This window comes from Mirounga angustirostris, unplaced genomic scaffold (assembly GCF_029215605.1).
Source record: "Mirounga angustirostris isolate CCGP_5_RB_7025 unplaced genomic scaffold, mMirAng1.0.hap1 SCAF_10, whole genome shotgun sequence".
NCBI lineage: Eukaryota > Metazoa > Chordata > Mammalia > Carnivora > Phocidae > Mirounga > Mirounga angustirostris.
In genome coordinates this window covers 64050890-64064822 of record NW_026991718.1, presented here as the reverse complement: position 1 = coordinate 64064822, position 13933 = coordinate 64050890, and the positions used below count along the sequence as shown (strand labels likewise).

The following is a 13933-nucleotide window of genomic DNA, read 5'->3' as shown; positions in this document are numbered from 1 at the left end:
ATAATATTAAATTCTAGCTAGAGCTAAACTATTCTGCTGGGGTTGGGATGGGTTAATATGAGCTTCCACCTGTAATTTCCTGTAGTTCACTATTCCGGTTTAGGCGCTGGGCTAGAGGTATGCTGAAGGTTATGGTAGTGGAGAGGGATACTCACTTCTGCCTTCACTGGAGAAGTATGGGCTGATGCCAGGGATCTGGAGGAGACGAGGCTGGTAGAAGGATCCAGTGGGATTCGTCCAGGGGATAAAGGCAGGGAAGGTCTTCCACACATGAGAGAATAGCATCGGGAGACACAGAGGTATGGAGAGTTGCTAATGGGGATCTCTGGGCAGTTTGGCACTGATAAAGTATGAGATGAGGCCAGGTGTGATGGGAGTGGAGGCAAGGGCCAGACCGCACCCGTCTTATGCGCTCTGCTAAGGAATGTGGCTTTGTTCCATGGACAGGAACTGAGTTGCCACTGAAGGGATTTAGGCAGGGGAGCTGTACCTGCTAACTATTGCATCCATGCTGCCTGATGTATCTGGCCAAAACTCGGGGGCTTATATAGCGGTCACATACTCTCGCACACAGATGTGAGAGTTTGCGAGGGGAAGGAGGCCCTACTTCAGGGTGAGGGTCTGTAGGATGCCTGCGGTGGCACTGGGTGGAGACCAAAGGAACAGCAGCTGCCCTTGGGCAGCTCTTCTGTCGGTGACATGTGGAAGTACAGGACGGTGAGGGGACAAACAGAAGGGATCCACCTCAGGTACACCCACATTCCATTAGCAACACCAGCCCACAGCCAAGCACAATATCCCTGGGGAGGGAAGATATACTCTGCCCCCTCCGTGGGAGCTACTGCAAAGTCACATGCAGAGGGTGGTCTGAATTATACCGGCAGGCTGTGAAGAACTCTGAGCAAGGATTCAGTCTCCATTAGAGGTGAAGCAGCTGGACTTGACTTTGTAGTTGGTTCACTGGGGCAGCTCTGTGGAAAACAGATTCAGGAGAGGTGATGCAGGTGTCAGAGGGACCAGTGAGGAAGGTCAGCTGAGACCTAGTGAGAGCCTGGTCTGGGCAATAGTGAGCGGTGGATGGAACAGAGGTGGTTCAAAACAACAGATGAGAGAAAACCATCAGGGCTCAAGGACTTACGGTGGTTTATGGCTGGTTTTTAGATACCTCCATATACTGTATGCAGAATCTGCTGCCAGGGTTGCGTACCAAACTGTTAGCTGTCCATCACATATCTATCTTATTTCTTATTAAAACAACTCTGATTTTACTTGTGGCATTAATGTGCTTATCTTTTTTTTTTTTTTCAAGTAGGCTCCACATCCAGTGTGGAGCCCAACACAGGCCTGAACTCATGACCCTGAGATCAAGACCTGAACTGAGATCAAGAGTCAGATGCTTGGAGCGCCTGGGTGGCTCAGGTGGTTGAGCATCTGGCTCTTGATTTCGGCTCAGGTTATGATCTGAGGGTTGTGGAATCAAGCCCTGCATCACGCTCCGCGCTCAGCGGTGAGTCTGCTTGAGATTCTCTCTCTCCCTCCCTTTCTGCCCTTCCCTCTGCTTGTACACTTTCTCTCTCTCAATAAAATATACAAAAAAAAAGAGTCAGATGCTTAACTGATTGAGCCACCTGCGCACCCCTAATGTGCTTAGCTTTAAAAATTTCCTAGCTTCCCTTGTAGGTGGGAGGTGATTACATGGCAAGCCCTGGCTATTAGGATGTAAATGAGATTCACTGGGTCATATTACTAGGAACACATTTTAAAGGGGCACATGTCCTTTTGCCATTTGCTCCTATCCTTGTCCTGCCCCAGATGGAGATGGATGGCTAGCACTCCAGCAGCCATCTTGTTGCCAGGAGGCAATCATGTTAAGGATGGCTGATTAGAAAGAAGGAGTCCAAGTTTTTGTTGTTTTTTTTTAAGATTTTATTTATTTATTTATTTGAGAGAGAAAGAGAGTGTGAGTGGGGGGAGGGGACCAGGGAAAGGAAGAGGGAGAGGGAGAGAATCTTAAGCAGACTTCACACTGAGCACAGAGTCCAACGCAGGGCTTGATTTTACGACCTGATCATGACCTGAGCCAAAACCAAAAGTCGGTTGCTTAACTGACTGAGTCACCCAGGCGCCCCAGGAGTCTAAGTTTTTGATGATATCATAAAGACATCATACTAACCCTCAACTGAATGTCGGTTATGTGCAAGAAAATAAATGCCTTCTTTAAGTGATTGTGTTTTGAGTTGTCTGTTTTTAGCAGTTCCCGATACACACATGACCTTAGCAACATGAAGCAACATCATTCATTCAATAATTATCCTGAATCAATGACCAAAATTAGAAACATCAAAACTTCATCAAGGTGATCTAGCCCAGTAGTAAGTAGCTGCTAGTGTATATAAGTTTGTGGAAAATTTTTCTTTGGTTTCTTTCTTCCTTGACTTCTCAACTCACGTCTTATTCCTCCTCTCAGCCATCTATCTGCCTTTTAATAGCTGCTTAGGTGTTAAACGTCTGGGAGTGTTAGCAGCAAAGGGCGCTGGCCTTTGGATTTTGGAACAGGACTCTTAAAGAACAAACCTGGTGGAAGGAAAAACCAGCCAGATGCCGTGGTTCCTATTTCCAGAGAGTGGGCTGGGCAGATGTACTACTAGTCATAACAAAGTAGCATTTCTGTAGGTAACTTGACAAAGCACTTCATGTCCATTACCTTATTAGCTGTCTGAGGCCCAATAAGGTGAGATGATTTGTTCAAGGAGACAAATTAACAACGGACAGGGACAGGACTCATATTTTTCTAACTTGTATTTTCTCTTCCTGTGTCAAAAGAGGTCTCAGGAACTGTGTTGAGGAGAGCCTTCTGTGGACGTGAGAGTAGAGGAGGTGTCAAAGACAAATCTCACTTGTAGTTAAACCCAAGGGGAGAGAGACTGAATTCAACTCCTCTGACATAAGAGGCAGGAGGGTGTTTTTTTGTTGTTGTTGGTTTTTGTTTTTTAAGTAGGCTCCATGCCCAGCCAGGAGCCCAACGTGGGGCTTGAACCCAAGACCCTGAGATCAAGAGCCAGATGCTTAACGGACTAAGCCACCCAGGGCCCTAAGAGGCAGTAGGGTTTTTAAGCCCCCAAGGTGGGCTACTGGGAAAGTACTGGAGAACACTGGGAATGGGAAGGGGTGGGGGGAGTTGGGTGATTAGACCATTTATGTTTGCTAATTGACACTTAGTGAAGTTAGACTCCTCACCTTTCAGAGAGATGGAGAGATTGGGGGGCTATCTTCTGTGATAATTACATTTCCAAGGGATGGCTCCCAGGTCCTAAAGCTGGACATTCCTGGGTGGTGAGAAGCTGGGAGGTGATTTACAACTCAAGGCAGCAGAGAAAGAAATTCACAAGTCCAAGTTTTCTAAAGGAAGTGCTCTAAGAAAAGAGAGGCCAGGGACCTACAGTCAGGAAGAAACCTGTCTAAAGTTTAGAGTCTAGCTGAGGGGAACTTTAAGGCCATCTAGGTCAGAGGGCTGCATCCTCTTTCCTTGCTCTCCAGGAAGCTGTCTCAGAAGTCCCCATCTGATTGTTTGTTAAAAGGTGGTAGCCTTATTAAGGGATGCACAGTGACCTGCTGGTGGAGGGACTCTGATTCAGAGCCTCATCCTACCAGGTGATTATTCCCTTTGCACCCTGGCTTTCAGAAGCCCGGGGGGGGGGGGGGGGGCGCTAAGTTCCTGCACTTTTCTGGCCCAGTCTCCATCCTGGAGAGGAGTATTCATTGAAATGACATGCCCAGGACAAGTGCATCTACTTCTTCAAGCAAGAAACATGCTTACAGCTCAGGTTTGATCCCATGCAACGGGAGGGTAGAACAGGGGAGGTGGGAAAGGGAATTCTGTAGCCCAAAGATAGGACCCAGGGACAGGGAATACCCACTTCCAGAAATTACCATCTCAAAAAGCCAACCCCATAAGAACTGACTGCCTGCGGCAGGAGGAAAATGGAAATCTCCGCGGCAGGCAGGCAGTTCCGGCTGCTTAAGGGGCTGTCCTTTGCTCAGAGGGGAGGTGACTGTGCTGACCTTAAAAATCCAGGCCTGGGGAACCTGGAGGTGAAGGTATTTTATTTTCCCCTTAAGGCTTTGATGTTTTTCAAATAAAACTTTAAAAGATCCAATACTGTCCCCTGAAGCTTCTTCACAAAGTAGTGGATTTTTAGAAAAGCCAAAGGCCTGGGGGGTGGGTGGTCCCTAAAGAGTAGTGCCCCGAAGCAAAGCCTTTCTTTCCTCTTTTCAGAGCACTGGGATTTTCCTAAAGCTTCCTTTCCCACCCCACCTACACGCCCCCACACACTTTTTTTTTGGCCATCGACCTTGTCTTCCATTCTCCAAAGTAGAAACCGACAGTTATCCCCCAGGTCCTCCTTTCTTTCTATCTATCTATCTATCTATCTATCTATCTATCTATCTATCTATCTATCTATCTATCTATCTATCTATCTATCTATCTATCTATCTATCATCATCTTCCCTGACCTCCAATCCCTGCAAGTACCAAGTGTCTCTCATTTTGGTCGCCCGTTGTTTCCCCCGCAAGGTGACAAGCCTGGCGCGCAGGGGGCGGAGGAGGGAGCTCCTTCCGCCACATGGTGGCGCGCGCGAGCCTGCGAGAGCCCGGGCCGCACAGCTTCTCACGCTTCTCCCGCATCCCGCCCCACCCGCGCCCGGGCGCTGGAGGAGCCGCGCCCCCGGCCTTCCCCGGCGGGATAGCGGGGAGCGCGCCTCGGGAGGCCGGGAGGCGATCTAGCGGCAGTTGCGTCCGGTCCGCGCGGGAGGTGCGGCCGGCTGCGGACGGCCCCGGCTGCAGGCTCCACCTCCTGCCGGTCCAGCCTTTACCCCTCCACCCTCCACCCCTCCTCGGCTCGGCTCGGCTCGGCTCGGCTCTGCAAATCGCAGGCTTCCCCAAGCAGCTTAGCAGCGGCGGCGGGCGCAGCGAAGGCGGCGGGAGGAGCGCAGCCGGCGGGCCGCGCCGAGCCCTCGGGCAGCAGCGGCGGCGTCGCTCGAGCAACCCCGGAGGCGCCGCGAAGCCCGGCGCGCCCTAGCTCGCTAGGAGCGCAGTGAGGCCGGGGCTGCAGCTGGGCGAGGGGGAGGAAAGTGCGCGCGTGTGTGCGAGAGTGTGGGGGGCGACGGTCTCGAATCCGAGCGGAGGAGAGGGCAGGGGAACCGGGGCGCGGCCCCCGGGCGCCCCCGCCGCTCCCCGAGGTTTTCCCGCGGCGGCGCCCGCTCCCCGGCGCCCCTCACCATGGACGTGCGCCGAGTTGGGACGCGCCTCGGCAGCAGCGCGCGGGTAACTGCCCGGCCCTGGGGGTGCGCGGGCGCGCGCGCGGGGATGGCGAGGTAGGATGGCCGCCCAGCGCGACCCCTGCCGCCCCAACCCAGCGGCCGCCGGGCGGTGCAGCTGACTCGCCGGAGCGCACAGGGGTGTGGGCGGAGGCGGCCCCGCCGCGCCCGCGCCTTCGGGAGTCGCTTTGCCTCTTCCACCCACTCGCACCTGCCACCGCGCGGATACCATGTCGAAGGCGGCCGGAGGTACGGCGGCGGCGGCGGAAAGTTGTCCCTCAGCCTCTGCCGGCCCGCCCGCCGCCGCCGCCGCGGAGGACCTGTCCAAAGTGTCGGACGAGGAGCTGCTGCAGTGGAGCAAGGAGGAGCTGATCCGCAGCCTGCGGCGCGCCGAGGCCGAGAAGGTGAGCGCGATGCTGGACCACAGCAACCTCATCCGCGAGGTGAACCGCCGCCTGCAGCTGCACCTCGGCGAGATCCGCGGGCTCAAGGTGAGCGCGGGGTCGGGCGGGGAGCGGGGCGCTCCGGGGAGGTGGGGCCGGGCAAACTTTCCCTCCCTCCGGCAACAGGTGATCCTCCCCTTTCTCCCGGTCAGCACCCCCTGCTCCCCATCCCCAGCCCTTTGGAAACTTTTCCGAACTTTGGAAGTGATTGGTCTCCTCTTCCCTGTCTGGGGCGAGCCAGTGTGGAGCTCTCACTCGGGATCTTCTGTGGCCGCAGGAGAGGGCGCCGAGGATGCTGAAAAGTAGGGAGGGAGGTGATGGGCATGCAGAACCTTTATTTTCCTAGGAAGCCTGGAAAATCGGTGGTTTGGGGAGCCGGGTCACAGGCAGGGGAAAGGGTCATCGAGGGAGCGAGTCCAGAGGATCTTCATCCTTGGGGATCGTGGATACGGGTGCTGTGGAGCCACGACTTCTCCGGCGGATGAGGAAAGGGCACCAATGCTGGGGAGAAGGGTTGGCGGGGTGCCCAGGGAGAAGTCGCGGGCGCCACCTTCGCAGCTGGTGTATGTCACCCGGTGCAGAGGAGCTTAAGCTCTGCCTTCACATTTTCTACCTGCTCCTGCGCTTTCCTTCTCTCCAGTTTAGATGGCGTCATCTGGGGTTCCTTGACCCCCTTTCCCCTTCACCCCCAATTTGATTATAATTTCATCTAGCATTGAGGCGCTGGAGGGGATTTGAAAGGCACCACCCCAAGTGTCAGCCAATGATGCTTTGCTTTATGAACCAGCCTTCTCTCTTTGCTATTAGAAAAAAGAAAAAAAAAATTAAAAAGAAAGAAAAGAAGAAAGCCAAACCCCCATCAACTTCTTTTCTCCTTGGAGAGCTCTGAGTGTGACAGCCGAGTGCCTGCTGGCGGGGCTGTAGGAGACGGGCCAGGATCCGCCCTGCCAGCGCGCACAGCACCGCAAACTTCCTCTCCTCGCTGCTTGTGCTGGTGCCTGCTGGTATTCCTTCCTCTCATTGTTCTGCTTTTGTTTATAGGAAGCCAGACACACACACGAAAACACTGCAGGGACCTCAGGGAGCAAATTCCTGCAGGCACATGCTGTTCTTGTCCCCTTCCACTCCCACCCCACTTCTCAGGCTGTAGACACTTTCTTAATTGCCTCAGCCTCCAGCTCTGGGATTCTGGGGCAAAGAGATGCTCACCTGGGTGCTGGGTCCAGTGCAGGTGGAGATGGCCTTCCCCGGGGCCCCAACTCACTTGTCATCTACTTCCTAGAGTGGGGGCAGTTAGAAAGATCCCAGTCAAAAAAATCCCAAGGCTTCCACTCTCCTTTGGTTTAATTCATTACTAGTGGAGTATTTATTAAGTACCAGACTCTTGGGGAATTAGAGACAGGCTAGTGTAGTGAGAAGATCATCTCAGAGGTGGGTTCGCATCTAGAATTCTCATTCGCTAAGGAGGGTGAGCTTGGGTAATTAATTTATCAGAACCTCATTTTACTCATCAATAAAATGCAAATGATAATAACCATCTCCTAGGGGGTTGCAACAAGATATTAGGATCATGTAGGAGAAGCTTTAATGCTGGACTTGATTACAAAACAATGGTAGATATTGTCATCAGGAGAAGGCGTGTAAATGTATAGGCATGCACCTCCAGGATTGGGTTTCTTAGGCAAAGCTTAGGGTTCATAACCCTCCAATTTAATCTTCTTCCATGGTTTGAACTATAATGTAACTTGGAAGAGTTTTTAATTAAGTAATTAATCAATTTCCTAAGGATTTTAATAGTATGGAGCATCGACATAATAATTCAGAAATACTTGAAGGTTCTCTTGGGTTGTGTGGATTGTGTGTCTGTGTGTGTGTGTGTGTGTTGAGGGGAGCTATGTGTGAGTGGTGGGGGAGCCTGGTCTTCTTTCTAGTAGCTTCATTTAGAGAAATACCTATTAGGTCAGCTAAGGGCAGTTTCACCCCAAGTAGGAGAATCTCCTGGGGGTCTAGATTCATGACCTGGCTTAAAAAGACTTTCCTGTCCACCTCCTTATCAGGTTCAGAAAGGTGGGGCTGTATACTTTCTGACGCAGCCTCTACTCCTCCTTTTTGTCATCCCTGGCCAGTTACAGCATCGTAGCCTCCAAGGCCTCTGGCCCACCCCTGAGGGGTTGTGGCGAAGCCCCGCTGAGCGGCCAGTCTTCCCCCTCCTGTCCATCATCTTAGCCAGAACATCCCTGGACGCCCTCGTGATCCATTAATGTGGTTGACTGAGTAAATGATATGTGCACTTACTTAGTTTGCCTTAACTAGAGGAGGATTTGGGGTTTTGTTTTCGGCTCTGATGGTTTGGGACTCCCAGTTGAGGACTGTACATTTAGGGTAATGAAGGCCACAACGCTTCTCTTGGTTTATGTTCCTTTCTGTGATCTGCTTTTGAAATGGCAAGAAATCTTTTCAAGGCTACGAGGTGATACTGCAGCTATAGAGATGGGGGATGGGAGTGCTAGGTCTTTCTGTGGAGGCGTCTGTGCCTGGGTCCCAGCACAGGCTGACTTGTCTGTGTTTAAACATTTCAGAGGTGGAGCAGTGCGGGACAGTGGAGAGAGAAAGGATGTGGAGTCTGACAATTTGGGCAGCGTGGGCAAGCTGGTAACCTCTCTGAGCCTCAGTGTTCTCATCTGCTAAATGGGGCTGCTAATTCTGTAAGAGGTTTGATGAAGATGAAATGATCCATAGATGGGGTTAAATAGCTTTCTCAATGTCACACAGATATACATTGTTTAAAATAGGCTGGCTTTCTTTTCTTTCAGCTCGTTGACCTTCTCTGGCTAGAATGTGGGATCCTGCAAGGGTGCAGAAAGGGGATTCTGGTTCTGCTGTTATAAGGAGTTGGATTCTGAGAACCATGTCTGTGCACTGCTGAGCATATACCAATGCTCAGGTTGCTCCGACCTGGGATTTCAGGGGACAAGGGGCAGATTTGGGGGAACAGGGTCTGTAGATTTGTTATGCATCGCATTAATGTTCCTCTCTGTTCCCCAACACACCAATACCCCTCCCTGCAGTGAAGAAAAATTACAAATTAGAACAATTCTTTAACCACAGATAGAGTACTTGAGAATCTTATGTATGAAAATTTGAGTGGTATGCTATGAGGTGGATTGAATCTTTTAAAAGTCCACTTTAGACAGATGGATAACATCTGGTGGCCAGTGGCAATGTTAAAAGGACAGTTTGTGTTTTGAAAAAGAAAGCCCAAATCTTAATGTAGCAGATTGGAAGAAGCTGCTTTATAAAGTGATTATCCAATCGGTTGCTTAGCTGTTCCACAGACGGGAAAGGAAATCGCTCAGAATTGTATCCCCAAGAATATTATTTACTCTTGGAAGAAGGCGTGGTGATAAAGAAAGCTAAGTAGGCTGTTACCCCTTCTACCCCAACTGGAATTCTGGGCAGTATATTGTTCACTCCATTCGGAAAGGCATTAACGCCACGAAGCCCCGGGGTAGTACTGCTCCTATTTATTTCCCAGTTCTGGAGAAATCAGGAATAGCTGTGGGATAGTCAAAAGGAAGTGTTTTCAGACGGAAGTTCATTTAGATGGAGAAGAATATGACTTGAACTTTCTATGAAATGCCAGGATTAAACTAAATGTAGAATAATTTTTGAAGCTTAGAAAGATTAAATTTTTTTAGTATTATTTTCTCAGAGTCCCCACAGCTTCTGATTTCCCTTAAAGCATCAATGTCAACAGACTCCAACCTTGCAGGGGTTTACTGAGACAATAATACGAAATCCTTCCTCAGTAGCTAGAGCTGTATCCTGTTTTGGCCATGGGCCTAGGGCTTTAAAGCACTGGTCAGTCCATAAACACGTATTACGTACCGTAGGCAAGGCGCCATGCTGGGCGTGTCAGCTTGTCAGCTGTGCAAAGGATGACTGTAGACTTGAGTCTGCCCCCAGAAGCTAAGATACCTACACTAGAAAAGAAAAAAAAAAAAATGATGCCCGATGAGTGCTCCAGCTAGTGTATCTCAGAGGCATTAAGCGGTGAGTGGGAAACTTACTTCATTCATTCATTTGTGGTTGTCGCCGCCAGAGGCCAGAAGCTGTTCTAGCGCTAGGCGAGACTTCTCAGAGGCATCTCTCCTCTTAGGTAAGTTCATATAGGGAAGAGGACAGGATTTTCTAATTGGGAAGCTAGATACAATCAGGCTTCATGATTAGCTGACAAAGAGGGAGCTAAAGGTGGAAAGGCAGGAGAAAGCCTTCCTGGCTTGGCCAAAGGGTTTATTCATCTTCCTGGTAAAGGGGAGAGGATGGGGTTGATGCAGGAGAGACAGAACATTCAGGGGGTGATTTTGAAGATCAGTCTGGCCACGGAGAGCTTGACTTGGGTGGGTGAGGAAAGATAGAGGATGGGGCGGACGAAGGCAGGGACCCAGGTGGGAGGAGTTTGGAAATGGCCAGGCCTGAGGTCTGAAAGTGATAATGAGAAGGAAGAGGTGGGCATCAGAAACAAGGAAACAGAATAGTCGGGATGCCAAGAGTTAGCATTGGAGTTAAAACCACGCTGCGCAAGATCCGCTTCTTCTCAGGATGACTCCCATCTTAGGCCTCAAGACTGTCAGGGGAAGCAAGCTGTGGTTGGCAGATGTCTTATAGTTTATTTTCTCACCAGTATCAGGCAAAGTGTTAGAATAAATCTGAGTAAACGGGGATCAAGTCTCGTGTGAGTGCCTCTAGTTCTGGGTTGGATGACCGAGTCCCAAGACTGAGGTTTTCTGGCTTTGGAAAGCAGGGGAAATCTTCGGTAGCAACCCCGTGACCGCCCCTGGTTCATCGCCACCAAACCAAGAAACGGTTCAAGAAACGGTCCCTTCACTCTCAGTGTGACCGGAGGATACAGGGGGAACCTCACAATGCGTTTTCAAAGTTCCTTGGTTCAGGTGTCTACAGTGGGGGTGCTGTGTTCTGGACACACAGAGGTGGACAGGATAGATGGGGCCTCCATGCTCAGGACCAGTCTGGTGAGTTCTCGTAGCCACATTCAACCATATGTGATTGTAATGAGTGCCACAGAGGGGAAATAAAAGGGGTAATGGTGGAGTGTATAAGGCAACTTCCTTTAGATAGGGGCTACTGGTCAGGGACGGCTTCTGGGGAAGTGACTTAAAAAGTGAGGCCTTTAGGTTGTATAGAAGTTTAAGCGAATGCATTCCAAGTGAAAGAGGGAAAGGGCTTCTTCCTTGGGCCCTGAAATCAGGCAGTGGTGGTGGGGCTCAGTTGGGGGTCAGGGGATAGGTCCCACCTTCTCCACTGCTACCATCTGTGCAAGCCGCTATCCTCTCCCTCTACCTGGACTAGCCTGGTGGCCTCCTCGCTGGTCTCTCCTGGCTTCCACCTTACCTCGTCTCCCTTTCTTCTATCCACCACCGGCCTCCTCTGGTCTGTTTTCTACACAGAACAATGGTGATTCTTTATAAAATGAACCTACTGTGTCACTCCTCTATCCTCAGCTCACCAACAGTCCAGAGTCCTTCCCGTGGCTGCCAAGGCGCCAGCATTACCCAGCCCCGACACCCACCCTCTTGGGTCTCACCTCTCCCACCTCCTCCCCCAGCTCGGCGCTCGGTGCTCACTGTGCTTCAGGCGCACTGGCCTCGCTGCGACATCAGTCATACTCGTCTCAGGGCAAGTCCTTGCCCTGCTGTCTGCCCGGGATCCTCTTCCCTCAGATGTTTGCTCCTTCATTTCACCCGGGTCTTTGCTCAAACGTTTTCCTTCTCAGTGAGGTACCTTCTCTTAAAAAATAGTATTTTTTAGCCTACTTTAGTTTTCTTCCCAGCACTTTTGACGACGTGGCATTGTGCTCTTTACTTACCTTTTGCCAGTTTTTCCCGCCAGAATGAAAGCTGTAGGATGTGAAGGTGTTTGCTGTGTCCACTGATACATCCCTAGCACCTGGACTGGTACCTGGCACATAATAGATGCTTACTAAATCCTTGTGAATGAGTGAGTGGACCACCACTCATGTGGGAGAAATAGGCCAGGTTAAGAGGCTTGGGGGGCTTGGGAGACTTGAAGGATTTTGCACTTTATCCTAAGGGCAGTGAGGTGCTGCCACGCATGGGAATGGGTTCAGAAGAACTGTTTAGTTCAGAAGTGAAAGGTGAGGGAGAAGGAGACGCCAGGCATAAGCACAGGCCCTTAGGGAGAGCAGCAGGATGGGTGGAGGCAGAATTTGCTGAGAGGGGCACTTTGAGGAGGGGGCTTTGAAAATCCCACAAGAGCTTGGCATTGCTCAAGTTTTCATGTGGGATGCCTGGGAGATGCGCCGGGGGTTCAGCCAGTAGGGCTTAGATGCGCGGGTCAGAAATGCGGCTAGAGGGCAATTGTGCTGGTCCCCTGTGGGAACCGGGCTGTTAGTCCCCTGTCAAGGGCCGAACACCGGGCAGTGCTTATGTTTGTGCTGATGGAAGGCGTGTTGCCTCAGAGCTTTTAAGCATTTCTCAGGTCCCAAGCAGCCATTTTCTTCCCGGAAGGTGGGGCAGGGGATCCTTGGATTTTTAGTGGTTTCTTGTGAATTAACTGGCTGCTCCCTAGATACTGGCCGGATGGCCTTGGGCAAGTAAAGCTTTGTGAGGTCCAGCCCCCTCCCCCCCCCCCCCAAGAACCATGAAAATCATTATCCTCCAAGTGTTTTGTGAAAATTCGATGAGATCATACAAGTAAGCACTGGGCAGGGAGCATAACCAATACCCGTTATTGTTATTTTTATGACAATCCTCAGCTTCCTCTCAGCTTCTCCCCTCCTCCCCTAATATCACAGAGAATTCACCAAGTCCCGCCTCCCCCCCAGGAGGTCTGAGCCTGAGGATGCCTCAACTGTGTACCTCCCTTGAATGGTTGTCTCTCTCTCCCTTTTCAGGATATCAACCAGAAACTCCAGGAGGACAACCAGGAGCTGAGGGACCTCTGCTGTTTCCTGGATGATGACCGGCAGAAAGGCAAGAGGGTGTCCCGCGAGTGGCAGAGACTGGGCCGCTACACGGCTGGGGTGATGCACAAGGAAGTGGCCTTATACCTGCAGAAGCTGAAGGAGCTGGAGGTGAAGCAGGAGGAGGTGGTGAAGGAGAACATGGAGCTCAAGGAGCTCTGCGTGCTGCTCGACGAGGAGAAGGGCGCAGGCTGCGCGGGCAGCCGCTGCTCCATCGACAGCCAGGCCAGCCTGTGCCAGCTCGCCGCCTCCACGGCGCCCTACGTGCGGGACGTGGGCGACGGCAGCAGCACCTCCAGCACGGGCAGCACCGACAGCCCCGACCACCACAAGCACCACGCGAGCAGTGGCAGCCCGGAGCACCTGCAGAAGCCCCGGGCCGAGGGCAGCCCGGAGCACGCCAAGCACCGGAGCACCAGCCCCGAGCATCTACAGAAACCCAGAGCCTCCGGGACCCCGGATCACCCAAAAGCACTCAAAGGACCCAGCCCCGAGCACCACAAACCCTTGTGCAAGGGCAGCCCCGAGCAGCAAAGGCACCCGCACCCCGGGAGCAGCCCCGAGACGCTGCCCAAGCACGTGCTGAGCGGGAGCCCGGAACACTTGCAGAAGCACAGGCCCGGGGGCAGCCCTGAACACGCCAGGCACAGCGGAGGGAGCCCCGAGCATCTCCAGAAACACGCCCTCGGTGGGAGCCTGGAGCATCTACCCAGAGCCAGGGGCACCAGCCCTGAGCACCTCAAACAACATTTTGGGGGGAGCCCCGATCACAAACATGTGGGCGGAGGAGGCGGAGGCAGCGGCGGAGGCAGCCGGGAGGGTACCCTCCGAAGGCAGGCGCCCGAGGACGTGTCACCCCATCACCGGAGTGTCTACAGTGGCATGAACGGTGGGTCAGTACGTGCTGGGGAGCCGTTTTGGCTGGGGCGACTCGCTAGAGAGTTCTGAACCCTGGAGGGCTTCCCAGCCACCCGAGGAAGTGCAGGCGCTGCCGGATGGGGGGCGGGTGGGTTGGGGAGAGGAGCAACCGTGTGCTTCCCAGGCTCCGTGTGTTTCTTCCCCTGGATTTGTCTTAGTTTGTACGGTTCGCAGTCAAGTAAGCCTGGCGAAGACAGGCGATAAGCAGTTAGGGGAAGGAGAGGAACAAGAATTCCGCGGGACTCTGAGT

General features: G+C 52.3%; 1 protein-coding gene across 6 annotated transcripts in view; it reads left to right on the top strand.

Moving 5' to 3' along the window:
- Positions 1–4720: 4720 nt before the first annotated feature.
- CCDC85A (coiled-coil domain containing 85A) overlaps positions 4721–13933 on the top strand; it is a 202851-nt gene continuing 193638 nt past the window's right edge. For 2 of the 6 annotated variants that reach the window (XM_064572487.1, XM_054509865.2), the window contains exons 1-2: positions 4724–5810; positions 12697–13654. In XM_064572487.1, the coding sequence (XP_064428557.1) occupies positions 5550–5810; positions 12697–13654 (1219 nt within the window). In that variant the 5' untranslated portion in view covers positions 4724–5549. Of the gene's footprint in view, positions 5811–12696; positions 13655–13933 lie in introns of all 6 variants that reach the window. The other 4 variants (XM_045884958.3, XM_064572486.1, XM_045884957.3 and 1 more) reach the window with 4 other exon arrangements.